We start from the raw sequence: 20,897 nt of genomic DNA on the forward strand, positions 1-20,897 counted from the left end.
TGCAGCTCAGTGAAAAGCAATCACTCTTAAAGAAACAAAGCAGCATTAAACAGTGGTGTTTAAGAGTCATAACATAATTTCATTTGTGGCTTTGGTAAGTGATGACTAATTAGGCACACTGAGCCTGGCATTTTAAAAGGAAATCATTTGATAATTGGAAAACCCCTCAGTTAACAGCCTTGAAGCCTATAGCATTTCCTTTCAACAGAGCTAGAAAAGACCAGCATTTCTCTGGAGACGGGGAAAATTATAGAAATTTTAAATGAAGGAAAGTTACATTCATAGTTTACAGATTAATTTTTCCAAGGAGGACATAATGTGTTTTGCTAAAGCTTTTCAACTTGTTGTTTTTCTTTCTTTTTTCTCCTTCCACAGAGAACTTACATCTTCACTTTCCTACTGAGCTCACGAGTCTTCATTCACCCACACGAGCTCCTGGCTAAAGTGGGGCAGATCTGCATTAAACAGAAGCAGCAGCTGGAAACGGGGACTGAGGCAGAAAAGGTAAATGGACCATTATGTCCCTGAATCACTTGTGCTGCTGTCATTTATTTTCCACTCTCTCCTTCTCCTTGTGAAGCTAAACAGACTGATAAAGAATAATATTGAATTGTAATTGGCATTTGTCACTGGATGCACTTGTATTTGGCTTTTTTTCCTTGACGTATCTTTATTTCATTTGCTGGTCACATTTGCTAGAGGTTATGTCCCTGGAGCAGTGCATGGAGCAGTGTGTATCTGCCATGAAACCTGTCCAGCAAAGCTGGTTTGCACTTTTGAGCTTTCACCAAGTAAGGAAAATCAAAATCAAGAAAATCCCTTTCTCCAGTCACAGCCTCCCCATCCTATTAGTGTTAACAATAACTTCTGCTAGGTTATTGTTGAGGTGTTTTAACAGTAAATCAGAAAGTTACCTATCACAAAAATTAGGAGATGTACCTATTTAAAATGGTAACCTGCACTGGACATATTTTATTACAATCAATTCAACCAAACTTAGATCCTTCTAAATGTCACCATTTGTAAAGGGTGTATTGAAAGACTTTTGACTGAAATGGAAGTTCCAGAAAAGTCCAAGCTGAGCAGCAAATAAGAGTGACAGAAACAGGATGGTGCCAACAAGTATTTAAAGACCTAAATTGTTCAACTCCTGGGCATGTTTTGGAACTTTTCTTCTCTGGTGAGACATTACATGCTCACATTCCTAATCTTCAGCACATTAATAGTCCCAATTTGTTTTCTCCTTGGTGTATCAGCACTCTGAGTGAGGAGCACAAAAGGCAACTCTGGTTGGTCAATAAAGAGCTTTTGACAGCAATACTGACCTAAGGGCTTTTTCTCCCATACTAGTCCTGATGTGCTTGCTCTTATTAATGCCACAAAATTGCTCCACAGGACAAACTAACCATGGTGCAAAATGACTTTCATCCAGGTCAGTCCCCTGATTTACTCTCTAAATATCTGCATAGCTCATCCTGTAGGTGCTGGGGAAAAAACCAAGGGTCAGGGACATAAGGTGCATCCAGTTTTGTGCCCTGAGGTGATAATTGTCCCTAGCACCACTGCCAAACTTAATTTGTGACTGAGCAAATTCTCCTCTGTAAGTTTTAATGGTTCCTCAGCAACATGTAACTAAACAGCAGGGATGGGAACCTCTAAAAGATGCCAGGACCATCTGAAATGTGGAATGAGTCCATCTGAGCTGGAGATGAATGTAGGGAAAGACTGCAGTGGGCAAAAAGTGTCCAAATACATCTGTGAAATACTTGGATTTAAAATGAATGGGATATAAGATGAAACTTTTGTGAATAACAATGTGCTTTGGAGATTTTCAAATGAAAGCCACCTCTGGGGACTAAATCAGCTGGCTTAGCAGTTAAAGCATAAAGTTTAGAGATAAAATGCTAACTGTAAAGTAGTATTAGTGTGGCTTCTCAGCAGATGTGTTATAAAGTCATGGCTTCCAAAAAGAAATGAACTAGAAATCTCATCCTAATGTCAAACAGAGCAGCTCATGTTCCAAACACCCACACTCTGACACTTTCTGCTGGCACCTTGGACATGGGCCTACAGGAAAACAGTAAAGTGAAATATAACACTCCTGGGAGGTGGCTTTCATTTACATGCTTTTCTGGTTGCTCTTTCTACTATGCCCTTGATCCCCTCCTGTGAATTTTTCCTGCCTTCTAAACACAAACATCTTGGAAAAAACACTACATGAACTTCCAAAATTCCTCTCAGATTACTGCTTTACTGCCCTCTGCTGCAAGCACCTGTATGTTTTACAGAATAGTTTGGCTGCCGGCATTTGCAAACATCTGTTTTATGTGGCAACAAATAAAATCTCGTTTCACATACAGCACACAAACTCTTCACTCAAGATACTCTCAAGTATTCACAGCCATGATCTATTAAGGTATCATCAGCTACCTGCACCTTCTAATTAAGTGGCTGCATAGCAGGAAATAGCTGACAAAAGCAGTTAAAGTATCTCTGGTAGAGTTTGTTTATGCAAATCTCTTTAAGACAAGCTGGGCAACTTGGTGCCTGGATAGCATGTGAGCTGAAAAAATGGCAAGAAACCAGGTTTCAAGGTTACACACCACAGTGCTTATCATTCTGTTGGTTTTGACATTACTGGCTGGCCAAAGAGTTCTACAGAAATACAACCCAGAGGAAAGTGGATTACAAAGAAAAACACTCTGGGGTGTCTTGGAGTCTGCTTAGAGTCCTTTTAAGTACTCATAAAAAGCAAGAATTTCACAGTTTAAGACATCAATTATAACATACAAGTCAGTAGTTAAAACTGACCATAAAGGAAAAAAAAAAATAACTCTCTGTAAGTGTGTTGGAGACTGGAAAGTCTCAAAGAAGATTATCAGGGAAAAATCACTTGTATAGGATTACTGAATGGAAAAAAAAAAAACCTGTTGTTACATCCATGGTACATTTTTTCTGCATTTTTCTACATTTTCTACATTTTTTCTTGAGTATTTTATATAGCTGAAGTTAAAGAAGTAAGAAATCAAAAGAGGACATAAAAGTAAATTTCTATTAAGTTTGTTTTTCCTGTCTTGGAATATGTAAAGTCCCTTCAAAAATTACTATTTCCCCTGGGTTTTTTTGCCAGTAAGTCCTCCTTCTTAAAACCAAAAAATGAAAAAATACACATAAACCAGGTCATTGCCATTAAATCTTTCCTACAAGCACAGTGCTCCTATTGCCCTCCTCTCTAACTGGGAGTCGTTTTTCAGTCCTGTGTTGTCTCATGCAGAACAGGGTCAATCCACAGAACACTTAAATTAACAGAATTATTTCTCTTCTCAAAGAAATATTTACGGGAGAAGAATTCCCATGGAGGGCAGAGAACTCTGTCAGGCCTCACAAGGGGAGGCTCATGTCTGGAGTGTAGGACTGGAGAAAAGTAGGTTTTGGTGGGTTTATTGCATGACAGAAAGGAAACTGTGCTGCTACCCACAGATCTGGGAGGTTTCTGTCACTGAGGTTGTCACGCTGCTTTGGGCTTCATCAGAGTGCACATGAAACAGAAATCCCACCCTCCACTGCACTGAGGTCTTTTAGCATTGTTCTCACCTTACTCTCATGAGTGTTAAAAAGTACCTGGTCAAACATTAAGCTTTGTTAAACCTGAAGAGTGATGCAGTTTGCAGTTTGTCTTGCAGCATGCCTGGCTTGCCTTATGAAGAAGGCAAACCATAATGACTCAAAAATAGATACAAGAGATGGGAGGTCAGTGTTCATAAATCACTGTGTTTTGAGCTGTACATGGAGTATAATTTGGGGTAATTTAGCTGAGTACAAAGCTTCATTTTTCTCCTTCAAACCTTTCCCTTCTATATCAGTGCCTAAAAAAAACCTGATGAAACATAGCCTGGTGTTAATGCTGCACCTACTTCAAATCTTGACAGCCAGTGCTGCCTCTTCAGTGGGCTTTTGGTCCTTTAAGGAGCAATCTTACACACACCAGCATTAAAAAAGCATCAGCTATGACTGATTCAGTCTCTTCAGCTGCTGGGGTCAGTCTAGACAACCCATAAATTCTTTATGGACTGAGTGTTCATATGGAGATGCTTGCTGTGGCCTAAGGTGAGATTTTTGAAACCTTTCAGCCCTCACCACTCCTTTTTTCAGTTCCAAAAATTAAAAAGAAAGGGTAAGTCAGGATGATTAATACCAGAAAACAGTTCTGTAGCAGCTTTTGGTAAACAAAAGTGGAGAGGGCAGATACCTGTTAATGTTAATTGAATGGAAATGCACTCCCTGGCTAATTAATTGTCCATCACCACCTACAGATCATTTTTTTAATAATGTCAGGCTCCATGCCTTTCTTAGCAAGTAAGTATAAATTGTTTTTTCCTCAAGGCAGATGACAGTGGGAGTTTGGAGGACAGGCAGCTCTGATCTGGAACTCTGTCCCACAGTGTTGAGAAACAGCTGTCAGACACTGCTTTGCAGGAATGCCCACTGCTGGCAAAAAGAATGGTGATGTTTTATTTTTGCCCTCCCCTATGCAGCTATTTTGTGTTTATCTCATTAGCTGCATCAATTAAATGCTCTCAATAAAAACAGGTAAGAAATGCATGGAAGCAGATAGCAGTTTGCAGGTCTTAAAAAAACCAAAACAACCCAAGAAAATTCCCTCTAGACTTACAAGGAGGCACTGGCTGATTGTCAGATTGAGGATTCAAAAGTGCATGGTTTAACTTTGAAGTTCTTATCAATGATTATTAATATCCTCACTGACTATATAATGGTAAGATTAAAAAAAATTAGGCAGCAAAACAAAACCAGCCTAATTTCCTTGACCTTTGGTTTTGATGAAATAAACTGGGACGTGCCACAATGTTTTGGCAGGAGCTGCTGCCAGTATTTGGAGACATTCTCTGTCTCACACCCGTTTGCTGTGGTGACACTCACATGCTCGGGGACCTCTGCACTTACACAAGTGGGGAGGGAACATAAACAAAGCTCCCTCTTTTTCCTCAGTGCATCACAAGTTGGGTAGGAGGAAAAACATAACCTGAATTGAGGTTTGATTCTCCTTGGTCATTACAACTATTGTTAGCCCTCACACTCACAATTTTCCAAGGCTGCTCCCTTGGATGTACTGATGCTGCTGTACATTGATGCAATGGAGAGGGGAGTAATTGGCACCCAATTCAGGTCTAACTGATGAAAAGCCTTAGAAGATTTACAGGTAACAAAAAAGAGATAGAAAAATACTCTTGCTGTCCTTTCTGTGGTTGACAATTCTTTGAACAAAAGCCAATACCTTTTGTTGTCAGAGTCTGTTTTGATTTAGACGTCACGGAGAGAACACACACATCTTTCCTGTCATTCATTTATTTCATATACAGCTCAGTCTGGATGGTCTGATAAATTCTATAGGACAGAAATGTCTTGGGGAATGTTTCCCATGGAAGACAGTTGGTAGGGTACTGTGGTTTGTACACATTTGAATTCAAACACTACATACTGCTGCCTCAGATGGCATAAATCACCTTAAATCCCATGGATTTCAGTTAGATAAGTCACTTGTACTGTTCTGTCATCTTCCTGGTTTTATACAACTAACCTTGAAAGTATCTTCAAAGTGTTTGGTAAGAGACATCACCAAGCTATCATGAAAGGAGGCTAAATGATACTATTTAGGAATCTAGCACACATTTAAATATGTTCTCTTTTTTTTTTTGTCCCCATCACCTACTATTAATGCAAAGTATTTTCAAGGGTGTCTCTAGATTTCTGTGAGCCTTTATCAGCCAATTTAATCTGCACTCAGACAGGTCTGCAGTCAGTAATCAACTCATTGTTTCTTTCTAGGCAAAGCTAAAATCCTTCGCTGCCAAAATCATTCAGCTCCTGAAGGAATGGACTGAAACCTTCCCCTATGATTTCCAAGATGAAAAATCCATGAAAGAGCTGAAGGAGATTGCTCACAGGATCACCCAATGTGATGAGGTAGGGGAACAAAGTGCTAAAGCAGTATTTGTCAACTGTTACATGAACTGTGCCATGTCCTGTACAGTCCTGCAGGCAGCATTTTCTAAATGAACTCCAGTTTGCTGAGTTGTCAGGGTAACCACAGGACATGGGCTGCCTGATGGACTTAATGCTCCATTAGCAGGAGCTGCCTACATCTAATCATGTAAGAAGAAGAGAGAAAATAGTCATGGCAGTATGAAAAATGACTGTGGTGCAAAAGGAGAAAACAGTAACTATAATGGCTCAGGAGGATTTAATAATGAATTACATCCTTTGTACATTGTCACTACTCTGTATGTCTGAGTTCTGCAAGACACACCAACTAGTTGTACCCCATGTACTCTTGGCCAAGGTGAAGGTGTTAATTATTTAGCAGCTCATTCCCAGCTCCTAACAATAAAAAGCAGCTGTTATTGCATTGTTTCAGGTGACAGGCACAGTATTTCCACAAAGCAAGTTAACTTTGAGCTCTGCTAGCTTGTCCATCAACAGTCTTAACAGCTCTGGATTTCTAGCCCAGGAAGAAAAGTAGTTCTTGAAAAAACCTAAAACAAACAGATAAAGAGAATTGGAATAAAACAAGGGCTGCTAGTTTTTTGGGGGGAACCACGGGAGGGGGGGGTTGTTGGGGTTTTTTTGTTAGTTTTGTCTCTTTCCCAACATTCACAAAGTTGAGAATTCATTAATTCATTGAGAAAGTCACTATTAACAGCAATAGACAGAAGGAAGAGTATAACCAAGAACTGTGAGAGAATTAATTGCAAAGTGTTTATACAAATGCAAAGTCTTACTCATAGAAGCTTCTTACTGTTTTTAAACCCACAACTTCATGATATTTTTGAGAACAATTAGGAGGAACCAGGAAGACAGTTGTATTACTGCTTTTGTTGATTCAAGTAGAGAGAAAATGAAGAGCAACAGGTTTGGCAGCACGGCATGAATCAGGGATAGCACAATAGAGTGAGGTGATACCAAGTCCAGAAGGAAGTAGGTCGGTTTTGTTGCATCAGCAGAGATGTTTACATTGGTGCTAGATGGGAATGTCAGTGCCTCAGGAGGAGGGGAAGAGGAAACAGGACTATAACCTTCTCTTCTCTTTGCAGACAAGGCTGGATGTTGGCAGAGATAGCACTGTGAAAGGGGACTTGGCAGAGGCTTTATTTAGCATCTCTATCTTAGTATTTCATTTGTCTGTTACTTTGAACTAGAAACAAGTTGTGCCCTTTCTTTCTTTCTTTCTTCCTCTTCCCCTTCTTTCCCTCTCTTATGTATGAATAATTCTCATCTGAGAAAAATCCATCTTCATGGACTTGCTCAGTGCTGTGGTGTCCCAGGCATCTGATGGCATCCATTAATTACAGCACCACCTCATTTACCCCCTTTAATAAGGCTACCAATCAAGGTTCATCAGTGAAGAGCTGTGCCTCATCTGACCCTCAGGAAATACTAATTTGACACTGACAAAAAGGAGCTCTCACTCTAAGTTTCTGTTAGCACATCAAATTACTCCTCCTACTATACCTCAGCGTGGTAAAGGTTGGGGGGTTATTTTGCATTTTAAAGCTTTTTCAAATCCCCTTATGACTCTATTCTTTAAACACAAGGTAGAAAGTCAACTGAGAACTCTCACAAAGCAGTCAGGTGTTTGTCTCCTGGTGACAGCAGCACTCCAAATAGCTAAAGTACAGCTGGGATTGCACCCCAAAGTTAATAAAAATAAATTCAAAAAAGTACAAATCACTGTACAGTCACTGACTTATCTTCCAAATTCATATCTTATCAATATCTTTTTAATTTCTATTTTTCCTCAGTTGTCGGGAAAATTAGGGTAAAACTAGTAATGAAAATAAAATCTTAAGGACATTTGTCTAAGCATTAAGATGCTAATAAATTCATAATAGTTTAAGTAAGCTATAGCTTTTCATGCCTGAGTTTCTTTCTTCCTTTTACATAATATCTGCAATACTTTCACATATCTTCAAGTGTCATTTTCTGCAATCCTATCAGCAACTCTGCTTCCTCCCAGACCTGTGGGCAAGTCAGGCACAGTAGCTGAAGGCAAACCATTCACAGTGGAAAGCTCAGCATAAGAGAGAAGAGAAGAATTCTGCTTTGTTTTAGTCCCCTGCACCAGGCTCCCTTGGCATTTCTGAACACTTGTAGCACAGTATCAGAAATGACTCCAGACAGCTGCTGTTCAGCAGTAATCCAGCCTCAAGATGAGCTACACTGCCTTCAGCTTTTCATTTGATTTCACTTGGGAGTCAGATTATTGCCTTGTAAAGCACCATTCTGACATCATTATTGCTTAATTATAACAGGCAATATACAAGTGTTTGGTAGTCATCTCTCACATCTGCTGCATAATTTCAGTCTCTGCTGCACATTAGTGGCTCCTTTGAATGGTCACAGAGTCGTTGCAGCTCTTTCTAGCATGTCCCATTGACTGGCAGAAGTGAACTTTGTGGTTAACTTCAAGAAAAGTCATTTGCATGAAAGCCAAAGAATGATTCTGGGAGGAAAAAGGACTGTCTGGTTGAATTAATTTTCCTAGCAGCAGAAGAAACCTGGGTCACATAAAGCAGACAGGGTGGAGGAGTAGGAAAGCAATCAAGTTAGCTCTTTGGGGGTGATCTCAGAGAAATGTCTATAGGACACAATGGCAGCGAAAAAAAAATCATCCCAGTTGTCAAAACACTGAGCAGATGGATTGTGTTCCTGTGGCTTTACCTTTCAACAAATCCTTACAAACCTTACATTTAAAATCTGCACACGATAAACAGGAAAGGCATTTTAGTTGTCCAAGAACATGATGTATATTGTGCTCTTATATAAATATTTGGATGCTGTGGCTGTTCAAAGCTAAGTTAGGATATTTTAGGGTATATTCCTGGACATAATGTGAATTCCCTGGATTCTGCTTGGCCTAGACAGACTGGATTCATCAGTGGGTCTGATCAGAATTGAGAGCTTTTGGCTCTTGAGGCACAGAAGTTCCAGGGAGCCTTGTGCAAGCAGCTCCAGCACCTTCCTCATGCCCACTCCAGCTGCTGACACAGATGACTTTGAAATGGGGCACTACCCAAAGGAGCAGACCAGCCAGCCAAGCAGAGCAGAGCTGGGAAGGCAGGCAGGCAGAACAGTGCCATTATGGAGTTGTGTGGGTATTTAGGACAAGGTCATTTGTCACAGAATGATCAGCTCAGAAAAGATGAAAGAAAATGGATAATAGGCATTTATTTTTCCCAGGCAGAAATTCTCTGGTGATCCATGTCTGCAATAGCTAAAGGTTTTCAGCAGTTGTTGTTTCTCCCTTTTGCTTAGGAAAATGGAACAGTGAAAAAGATCATTAGCCAGATGACACAGAATCTCCTGATGGCTCTCTCTGCACGGAGCCAATACCAGGAAATCAAAGAGAAATTCCGTCAGCCTGTTACTGACAAGGGCACCATCCTCAAAACCAAGCCCCAGTCAACTCAGAAGGACATCCTGAGTGTGTGCTGTGACCCTCTGATCCTGGCACAGCAGCTCACCTACATCGAGCTGGTGAGACACTGATTGGGGTGGGCTGTTCTGTTTTCCATTTACTAAATATTAATATACTCATCAGTATGAATTCTGCTGTGGCTTCACTGAAAGCCTCCAGTATTTTAATAAAAAAAAGTACCAAGTCAAGAAATGAACAAGACCAATTAGGTGCACTGATAAAAGCACCTCCCACATGTACACTGCAAGAAGATAAAGTTACCCAAATGTTCTCCTAACTTTGATTTTTTTTAACAGAACTCTGTCTGTCTGTACAATGACAATCTCTCCTCTCTCCAAACACAGGAAAGGGTGAGCAACATTTACCCAGAGGACCTGATGCAGATTGTCAGCCACATGGACTCCCTGGATAATCACAAGGTACAAAAAGGTGTACAGAGGGGAAAAGAAATACAGAAACTAGAGCAAAGAATAATACTCCATAATTTGAGCATACCCTGTGCAAGAAAGACATTTTCTAAGCTTCTTTAGACTCGTGCCTTAAAACACATGCAACAAGATTTTGTCAAGACACGACAAAGAAGTTTTTCTTTGGTAAACTCTGACTTTATCATGGTGCAGGAGAGGTTTAACATGTGACCTGTTCTCTTACAGTGCCGAAGTGATGTGACCAAAACCTATAATTTGGAGGCCTATGACAATTGGTTCAATTGCCTCAGCATGCTGGTGGCTACAGAGATCTGTCGGGTAGGTATTCACAGAAAACAGGATCCTGGCCTTAAGGACAAGAGGCAGGCAATGCTCTAAATGAGATTTAAACATTAGCAAGTGCAATTAAAGATAATAGCATTATTCAAGCGTTAAATTATTTGCATGCTCATATGATTAAGAGTTCAAGGCTATGTTTGACTTCTCATATATCCTCTAATTTTGTGCAGCTGCATTAGTCATGCAGTGAAATGGAACTGGTGTGGACTGAGTTAGGAGCTCTTTTGGATTTATCTTTTTTTAGATACATCAAAAGATTTTTAAAAATACTCATCTTTAAATGCAGATTTACCAATAAACAGCTGTCCTTCCAGTGCATTTAAACAACATTAGCACTGTGATATATTCATTTTTTAATTTCTATTAATTCAATATTGGTTGTAGAAAAATCAAGAATAAGCTTTCTTTAAATCTGGAAAGAAAGTGGACTACTGGAAAGTTAAAAAAAAATAAAAGAGGAAGAATAACCTTACTAGAGGTTAAGGTAACTTCTGTCATATAATAGGCAAAGAAATGGAAGGTGTACTGCCCCAGAAACTTTTTTTTTGCTTGTGTGTTCTCTTTTTAGCTTCTTATTATTCTTTTTAGATTTCTGTTCATTCCAGTTCTGTCAAATGGGATTTTTTTTTCCCCTCTTCCTGCTTGGCCAGTAGCCCTTCTGTGGAAATCCCAATGCCTGGTGCATTTTCATGGAGTCCAATGTACTGATCCCAATCTCTTAAGATTTCCTGCTCTCAGAAATGTATTGCAGAAACACATGAAGACACTTCCAGAGATGAGTGGTAGAGCTCATACATTTAGTAAACCATCAAAGAAAGGTTTTAGCACACTGAGGGCTAAGCCAGGCCTTCAACTACTGAACCATTTCCTTTTGATATGACAGAAACTAAAGTACTTAGGTCAGAGAGTCTGCACTCACTGCTCAGGAGCCATTTTTATATAAGCCAGACAGAACTTTTAGGTTTAACCAGGGAAGATATTTTCATGAATGAATGCAATCCAGGCAATAATTTATTTTGCTTTGCAGTTTATAAAAAAGAATTTGCAGATGAGATGTTCAGCATCAGTTGCTTGATCCTGTGTGTGTGTGTGAGTGGGAATTTGTATATTTGCTCATCATCACTACCTGCTCTCAACAGGTCATTTAGGAGTACATGAAGGAGAAAAGCAGGATGTGGCAGTTGCTTTCTCTCACATTTAGGTTCCATGCCCCTGATCTTAAGTGTGTCCAGTGTTTTCCCCTCTTCTTGAGAGGTTTAAATGTTTTGCATTTATTCTGATAGCAGTGTCATGTTATCTTCCTTTTCCAGTAACAGGAAATTGCTGAAACTGTCCAGCTTGTTTCTGCAGAATTGCCTAAAGACATGGACTTTTTTATATAAACAGAAATGTGCACTCCCTCAGAGCTACACAAGTAATTGGTAGTTGCCCCAAATATTTCTGCAATTTTATTAAAAATAAATCTTAACAAAAAATCCCGAGGCCTATATTAAGATTTAGCTGGACAAAATCTTGAAACGTCAATTTACTGAACCTGCTGCAGCACCTTTGGCTGGACATCCCATCCAAAATTCAGACCATCCCTTTTCCCTCTTTGGTTTCTCTCCAGATTGTCAAGAAAAAGCAGAGGACAAGAATGGTGGAATTTTTCATCGACGTGGCAAGAGAATGCTTCAACATTGGGAACTTCAACTCAATGATGGCTATTATCTGTGAGTATCCTCAACACAGGTGGCAAAAGGCACTCCCATTTTACAACCTGACTGCAAGAATGTGGGTGTTAATACATAAGCCCTGTTATAGTATTTTTTTTTCAACTCTGTTGTTTCTTTGTCTCCTCTCTCCCTGCATTCAGCTGGCATGAACTTGAGCCCTGTGGCACGGTTAAAGAAAACCTGGTCCAAGGTTAAAACAGCCAAATTTGATGTTTTAGAGGTATGTATAAAGTTTTGACTTTATATAGAAATCCATTGCATAGTTTCATCCAAACCTCTGCTAATTACTGTGTCGGAGAGCAGACACCTCTGTCAGTGGTCACCAGCACATTGTCATTATGAGAGTGTTTCCTCCATTTCGAACTCTCCACTTGTCAGCAAAGAGAAGTGGACGCCAGCTCTCTTTAGATTGTTTCTTCCTAGCGTGTTTTTGCCAATTTAACTTCAAGGTAGTTTCCACTCCAGTGAGTGCTGCCCTTAAAACTAATTAGAGGACTCCACCTAGTGGAGACCTGCATGGAAACAAAACCTGATTGAAACTCAATCAGAAACAGAGGTGATAGCGAAGGACAGTTTTGGGTTTTCCCCCAGAGACTCATTTATGATTTCCTTTTGGTGTACTTTGTTAATGGAATAGATGCAAAGCTGGTACAGAACCATCCTTCCAAGCAAGTTAGAAATTAAAACCTGCACCTAGACCTGATTAGTATAAAATACCTTGAAAATTACGAAGGAGACCAAATGAAATTACAAAAAATAAACTCTGCCTGTTAGAGAAAAGCTTTTAATCTTTAGGAAAGATGCATTATTTGACTGCCTTTTCCCTCCACTTTACAAACTCAGCACCACATGGACCCGTCGAGCAACTTCTGCAATTACCGCACGGCCCTGCAGGGGGCGGCGCAGCGCTCGCAAACCGCCAACAGCAGCCGCGAGAAGATCGTCATCCCGGTGTTCAACCTCTTCATCAAGGACATCTACTTCCTGCACAAGATACACACCAACCGCCTGCCCAACGGCCAGATCAACTTCAAGGTAGGGTGTTTGTGACTTCAGAGATGCTTTACTGGCTTAGCTAGGTCTTTGAGCACAATATGATGGAGGTTTTGGTAGGTCTGGACCTCAGGTTGGAGCGTTATCGACAGTGCGGAAGAAAGAGTGGATGCTTGGGTGGGTTTATCCAGGTTTTATTCCTCTCCTGGCAGCTGCCCACGTGCAAGAGCAACCTCTGGGCTTCTGTCTTCCCCTTAAAAACCTGAGGAGCGTCCCTGAGGAAGGGAGAACCCAAAACCAATAGAAGGGAAGAGAGTGTGTGACCCAGAACAGGGAAACTCAACACAACAAAGGAGAAAGGTGTTGCCCCCACACCTTGCAGAATCCCAGGGCTTTTTCCCCAGAATCTTCCAGCTCTTAGAAGGTGATTGACAATGTCCATCATCAGGGAGAGACCATCAGGGTGTTAGGGATAAACCATTACAAACAAATAATAAAACATAATGAAAACATACAGAACTTGAGAAAACCCAAATGCACACCCCAGCAGTGGGGCCATGCTGCTGCACAACCTGCACTGCCACTTAAACCCAGAGCACTGCAAGCATTTGGCTCCTGGTGTTGAGCCATTCCCTCAGAGCCATTCCAGATCAAGCTGTGTCATTATGCAGGAAAGTTGATTTGAATCAAATTCTGGGGAAAGCCAGCAGCCTTGATCATATCTGATCAAATTTAATAGGTAACTTCTGAGTCATCAGCCTGAGGTGATTTCACCTCCTCAGTTTCGCTGGCAAACCCTACACACAACCAGTGTTTATCAGGTCTGCAAGGGAGGTTCTGCAGCTTCTGGGCTCTCTTTCTCTCCCCAGTTAACAAACATGCATGTTTAAGTGACCACAGTCTCTCAAAAGAACTTCTTGACTTTTTTTTTTGTCATCATTAAGGTGTAATGATTAATTACATATTTAATAAATAATTAAGTAAGTGGAGGGGGACACAGAGAAGATACAGGGCAAACCCTAAATAATTATAGATTTCTTAAAATCCTAGGACGGAAAGGATATCTAAATGTTTCTATGTGTTACTGTGACTTCCTAAATTTAAAAGAGTGCTTTATGAAAAGCTTTATGTCACGTTTCATTTAAATTGAAGTTTGGAAATGTAAAAAGTAAAGCAAATATATTGTTTGCTGTGCAGTCCCAGGAATTCATACACTCAACACAGAAAATAGGCAGTATTATATAGGAAGTAAAGGTTGATGATGAAAAAAATTGAAGGCAAAAGATCAGATGGTTGGCTGAGATAACACTGTTCTAAACTTGAGGCTGGCAGCAGGTGAGGAACTAGCAGCAAGAGGGGGGAAATGAAGGGACCATAAGAAGATAAGATAACAGGGAATCACAGAATATGCAGAGCTGGATCCCCACAGGGATCACCAAGCCCAACTCCCAGCCCTGCAGCACCCCAAGAGTCACACCAGGTGCCTGAGAGCACTGTCCAAATTCCTCTTGAATTCTGTCAGGCTGGTGCTGGGACCAATTCCACTTAAGTCTGAGTAAGGCACAATAAGAAAAGCAGCATAAATAAGACTGAGAGGCTCTGAAATAGAAATGAACTAATATTTCAAAGAAAACAAATACCACTTTAATAATACTCTTTTAATTCTTTCCTGCAGAAGTTCTGGGAAATCTCAAGACAGATTCATGATTTCCTGACATGGAAGCAGGTTGAATGTCCTTTTGAAAAAGACAAGAAAATCCAGACCTATCTGCTCACAGCACCTATTTACAGTGAAGAAGGTAAAATCCTATGTTGGACATTATAGTGAGTCTTTCTACGTGTTAAAATACAAAATATGCAGATGAAAAATATATATGTCCCCAAACCATATTTTTAAAGTAATTTTCTAAGTGTTATTACTTTCCTGTTGGCTTCTGATGAGAACAAATTTCATTATGAAGACTGTCAAGTCACATCTGCTACATTGCAACCCTTACTTAGATTTTTTCCTCAGGTAAAGGCTCATGTAACTGATTGTTACTACTTTTTTTTTTTTTTTTACCAGCTCTGTTCATTGCATCCTTTGAAAGTGAAGGTCCAGAAAACCACATGGAAAAAGACAGCTGGAAAACACTCAGGTATGAAGCTTTCCTCAGAACATGAGTCTTTCTGCAGGCACACAAAGGCATATAACCCATCAGCTTCTTCTGCCCTATTTGCATACCTAGCTTAAAACCATTATACAGTTCCTTTTCCTTCAAAATTTAAATCTGAAAAAAATTCAGATTGAGGCTTGGATTTTGATACAGCTTTTCCAGCCAGATCTGTTGAGGCTGCAAGATCACTGCTGGGATTGTGAAAAAGATAATGTCCTTTGTTTAGGCTATCAAATAGAGTAAAATCATCTGGATTTGTAGCAGTGTTCAGACATGATTTTTCTCAGGGGAACAAACCTATAAAGATAACTAAGAAAGTGTTCTCATCACAGCTATGCTCTTACAATTCATATAAAAGGATGAAAATTTCTGAGAATGGGAAGCATGACTCCCATGTATATGACAAGATCCATTAATTAGAATTCTACAATACCAAATCCAAGGCAGAGAGATTTGTGCTAAACATGAAGATCTGACACATCTGTACCAGCAGAGGATGCACAAAGCTCTGGGCTCTGTTGAGGCACATTAGGACTATCCTGTCCTAGACAAGACACAGTTTCCCACTGATCCCAACATTTCCTAGGATGTCAACATGAGCCTTTCACTTATGACCTTGCATTAAATCCAGCACTGTTCAGACTGCACTGGTTTAGGGTGACAGACATATAACACATGTGAGATGCCTGAGCTCATCCTAAGGCCCTGAGGTAATGTTAAAGCTAAATTTTCATCTCATTTTATGTCAGCATCTTTACTGAAATGCACACATTTATTCCAGTTTCTAGCAGTTGAAAATCTATCCCTTAAAGAGTGGCCGTCAGCTAATGATGCCAGGACAGATCTATTGCCAAAAATGAAAAACTTTTTGTTGTGATAGAAAAAATAATTTTAATTTTTTTTATTGCTTCATCTTCTAGGACAACTCTGCTTAATAGAGCCTGAGATTTTTGGATCAGATTTGCAGACTTTGAAGCACATCTAATGGACATGTTTTTACAACCTGAATGAAAGACTTGGACTGAGCTAATAAGAAAGACCTCACTGGATGAGGTCTGTTTTGTATATACAGTAACTTTTATGAAATAAAATGTGGTAAATATTTCACATGTCAACCTTAAGGCACTTACTGAAGGGTTTTGGTTTTTTATTTTAAATATAAGGGCAGGGCCCTGTTCTCAGAGATGAAATGTATCATGGGAGATGGTATCTTATTCTATCAGCATCCAAATTTTTATTTTTTATTACTTCCACCGAAACAAATACAAATTAAACCACACATCCTAACTGAAGCCAGTGTTCAGGTTAAATACCCCATTGTACCAATATCCTACAGAACACTCAGTATTGTCTCCCCAGCTTTGAAACGAGGGGTGTCCTTCAAATCAGCAGAATCGTTCACAGATTTGTTTCACAAGTGTTTGTTCCTCTCCTCCATCAGCAAATAGTGCCTTACAAGGTACTGAGCTTGTGTAGTTGTACCTTCTGACTGAGCTGGAAGTAAGGGAAATAAAAATATGGATGTCTCGAAACCAGCTACAATGTACTTTTTAAATAAAGCGGAGAATTATGGCACATGAAGTAGAGTATGCCTGCCTGTGACACTGATGGTGCAGCAAACCTATTTTTGTTACGTGATTTAAAGAGATAAGAGGGGGGTGTAACTGCTGGGGTCTGTGTGTTTGTGTGTGAGTCTGTGTGTGTGCACATGTGGTTGATGCACACATGTCTTAAGTTTTAATACTTCTGGGAACTATCCTTTACATTCTGGCTGTCAGAATAGTTTGTGTTTTCCTTTTGAAAAAAAAAAAATCAGGGAGTTTTTCTTTTGTTTTTGTTTGAAGAGAAGAATGTGTAACCTAGATTATAATCTCTGCAAGACAGGCCTAATGTGCTTTTTTTAAAAAAGAATTTTTGGAAAACAGAAAATCAGCACGGGGAAAGGGAAGTAAACTCAGATATCCAATTTGAAGTTAAGGCTGAAGTTTCCAAAGAAGCTTAAAGAGAAGCATCGCTGTGAATTGGTCATTTAATTCCATTGGTTCCTTTGAAAAGTCCAGTCTGCACTTACAGACAATTAAAACAAAGACCAACTTAGAATGTAAGTTTTTCTAGTCCTTTGCAAGCCATGATTAAGTGTCTGGGACAGCACCCAGTGAAATCTAAGGGCAAACACTCTAAGGAATTAGTCAAACCTTTGAACAGGTCAGTACCAAAATTAGAGGTGATCTGCAAACCCACTGATGCTTGCCATTTCTAATTTCTCCTTTTAGTATTGAGTTTACACCTCATTTGACTATCTAAGTACCTGAAGAGCTTCTGTTAAGTTCAAGGTATTCATTTCCAGGGAGAAAAAAAAAATAATATATATATATATAGTTAGGACTTTTGTCAACTGATCTCTGAGTTAAGGAAGAAAAACAGATAGGCTCAGATTAAAAAACTATTTTGTCTAATGAACAAATTATTACCCACAAATACCTACTTTTCCAGTTACTTCCTCTGAAGGCTTGTGGGCTGAATATAAGATAATAACTTGAGCCAGATAATTAGATCGGGTTTTTCTTTTTAAAAAAAAAAACAAAAAACAAAGAACAAGAACAGTCCCTCTGAAGTTGACAGTGGTTACAGCCTCCCTTAACAGAGCCTTCTTTAAAAATAACCAGCTCTAGGTAGATGGTGTTTATCTTACCCTGCCTTCTGTTGAAGAAGGGGCAAGACTTGCTGGACTGAGGGTCTGGTTTATTCCAGTCCAGCAGAGTCTCTTTGAGTGCCTGCAGCCAAGAGCAGTGCCATGCTTGATGCAGCATCTGTGAGCACTTATTATTATGAGAAATTTGCTCTACTGGCCCTGGAGCATGGTGAAAAATTAAAAAATCTTTCCTTCTTTCACTTCCCCCTTGACTTAAATACTTAAAATTAGAGGAGTAAGTTCATGTGAGGAAGGGAGACAAATCAACTTTTTGCTATTCCCATAGCATTGGCATCCAAGAGGAACAAAAGCAAGTTAAACCACAAGGAAGGAAGAGGTAGAATACTAACTGTTAACAAGAACAGCCCAGGAAAGGGGAAGGGATAATTCTTATGACCTGCTGCTATTTTTTTCCTGTGCTGAAGTACTGGCCTTCAGCCCTGGATTCCAGTAAAGAATATTTATACTGTATTATTACAGTGTTTTGCACTTTCAGAGATGTTCTAGCTAGTAACATTGTCAGACACTATAAGAGGGATTGTATATCAGCTTTGTTTATGTAACTGAAGTTTAAAAGGGATGCTTAAAATTTAAGGAAAAAAATATATATATTTGAAATTCAATTTTAGAACACTTTCTGTAAATGTATAAAAGAGCTTTCACATGAATGTGCACTTCACCGGTCAATCAGTCCAAGTATATACTTGAAATCCATGCAGTATCTACATTGGTTCCCTTTTATTTTCCCTCCCTAAGTTTGATACATTCCCTAAATACCGTGTTTTGCTATTCTGAGCTGAAATGCTAAATATAAAGCTGTACCATAAAGCAGGATATTCTGTGTTTGACTGGATGTGCTTGCATTAATAAAAAAAGAGAAATTGCTTCAACCATGATTAACCTTTTCCATAGTTATTTTTCAGTTGTAAACATATCAAACCTCAACCCAGAAGCTGAATGAGGTGTGGGAGGCAATATGGTCACAGTGAACCAACTGGTTTATACTATGATTTATACTATGAAATATTTAAAACCAACTGGTTTATACTATGAAATATTTAAATTTCTTTCAGCAAAGGCAAGAGCAATACTAAGCCAACAGTATGCTGCCATTTCTTATGTTCTTTCTATAGTAACATTTTATGGATTCGTGCTACGGAATAGTTTTGTTCTCTCAATGGAAACGTTTAACAGTTCCACCGTGTAAAAAACATTTTGTGTCCTAGGAGCTGAATTTAATTTTTTCCTCCCTCTGAACCGCAGAGCACAGGAACGTTTGCTGGCTGCAGCAGAGTGCAGGGTTTCCTGTGGCAAGGTTCTGTTGGCATTTCAACAGCCCAGCACCTCTGCTTGCAACCACTGCCCTTTTTTGTGCCCTGCTGCGCAGAAGCAAAGCCACTTCTCCACACAGAGAACAGACAAGCACATAGCTGTGAGCAAAATCCAGCTTTTCTGCCCCAGGGTCACTCCTTCCTCAGGGATATAAGCCTTGAAAAAAAAATAAATTACATCTTGGAAGTGCAGGAGCTCTGGAAGTCCCCCATAAGCATTTTTTGATCTGTTGGAAACTCTCTAGGGAAATGGGTTTGGTAACCAGACACCCACATCACTTGCAGAGCTGAACAGTGCTACTCTCAGTCATCACAGCTCATTAGAAAAGATAATGATGTTTACCAGCATTAAGAGGATCGAGCAGATAAGAGTCTTTCCTGATGGCCAGTTCACAGCCATAATTAATATGAATTTTGCATCCGTGAAAACTCACTTCCAATTACGTCCCATCCAGTCATTAGGATAAATTAGCTATTTACACAGGCATAAGAGAAAACAATAAAATTGCTTCCCAGGCACTTCACTGCCATTAGAACACAACACAGTGTGACAAGCAGCAGCTCAATCCCACTAAGGTATCCCAGTTACATTGGCAGCAATTTGATTTATCAAGTTAATAATTCCCAATAAAGTTTTCTTGTAGCAAGTGACAAAATTCAAAATTCAGCTGAGCAGTTAGCTGCCAACTGATATTAGTACATCTTCTGGGGAGAAATCAGTAATTCTTCTGAGGATGTGCTGCCAGAGCTTCTCTCCTCAGCTTTCATTTTTTCAGGACAGCCCCAGTTTCCCAGCTAACCAGAACAGCAATGAGCACAGTTTTGACCTTGCTCTCTGCAGCTATTGAATAGGGTTGTGTGGACAGCAAGATACTTAAATAATTTTAAAAAATCAAATTGCAGAAAGAATTCAGCTGCAATTGTTAATGCATTTATGAAGGAAGTTTCCAGACCAGTAAGCATGCAAATATTAGCAATAGCTTCTTTCAGACTTATCCCTGGGAATGTTTTGAGGTTGCAGCACATTCCTATGGGCTCTGACAGAGGTTTGCTGTCCTTCCCTGCTCCCCAAGGTGGACCTCAGGCTTTGGAAGAGAGAGAAACCACATTTGGGGTTATAGTTCTGCAGTTACATGGAGGTACAACACAAATCATCTCTATTACCATCTCTCTGACATGGTAACAATAAATAAATTAAGCATTTCTAGTGTTTCTCGACATCAATGTTTTTATGGCTTCCTGACAGCACATTCAGCTTTTGCACAGAAAATGGATGCTGTTAACTGCTGTAAGATCACTTAGGGATATTGGTTTATTTCTGTAAAGAAATATTAAAAAGCAATCATAGTCTATCTCAAGCAGGGAGTCCTGGACAGTCTGAGACATATTCTTCTTTCTCTTATAGAGGTGTGATGAGGAAGAAACTCAAACCACCAGGGGATGCAGCAGCCAATAAATACCCTGTTTCTGATCTAGTAGGATTCACACTTTACAGTATTGGTCACTCAGGCTCCTGACAGCCAATAATAAAAAGCACTTACATAGAGAAGTCCTGTCAGAGACAGCGTTCGGCAAAAACAGTGCACAGTTACTTACAACTATTAGTAGCACCTACCAGGAAACTGAACCTCCCAGACAAACCAAAACTAAACACACAAAAAAAAAACCCAAAAAAACCCGAAAAAGGCCAAAACTCAAGTCTGTGGCCACACAGAGGAGCCCTGTTTACAAACCTACTTCAGCACCAGGC

The 20,897-nt window shown here is 39.7% G+C and overlaps 1 protein-coding gene across 4 annotated transcripts in view; it reads left to right on the top strand.

Annotated features, from left to right (window-relative positions):
* Nucleotides 1-17,725, top strand: part of RASGEF1A (RasGEF domain family member 1A) — a 147,366-nt gene extending 129,641 nt beyond the window's left edge. For all 4 annotated transcript variants that reach the window (XM_083866865.1, XM_083866862.1, XM_083866863.1 and 1 more), the window contains exons 3-13: nt 376-504; nt 5,845-5,982; nt 9,331-9,552; nt 9,838-9,912; nt 10,147-10,239; nt 11,870-11,972; nt 12,116-12,195; nt 12,819-13,010; nt 14,644-14,767; nt 15,034-15,106; nt 16,045-17,725. In XM_083866865.1, the coding sequence (XP_083722991.1) occupies nt 376-504; nt 5,845-5,982; nt 9,331-9,552; nt 9,838-9,912; nt 10,147-10,239; nt 11,870-11,972; nt 12,116-12,195; nt 12,819-13,010; nt 14,644-14,767; nt 15,034-15,106; nt 16,045-16,069 (1,254 nt within the window). In that variant the 3' untranslated portion in view covers nt 16,070-17,725. The remainder of the gene's footprint in view (nt 1-375; nt 505-5,844; nt 5,983-9,330; nt 9,553-9,837; nt 9,913-10,146; nt 10,240-11,869; nt 11,973-12,115; nt 12,196-12,818; nt 13,011-14,643; nt 14,768-15,033; nt 15,107-16,044) is intronic.
* Nucleotides 17,726-20,897: the final 3,172 nt, after the last annotated feature.

The sequence above is a fragment of the Zosterops lateralis genome, assembly GCF_965231275.1.
Source record: "Zosterops lateralis genome assembly, chromosome: 8".
In the NCBI taxonomy this organism is placed as follows: domain Eukaryota; kingdom Metazoa; phylum Chordata; class Aves; order Passeriformes; family Zosteropidae; genus Zosterops; species Zosterops lateralis.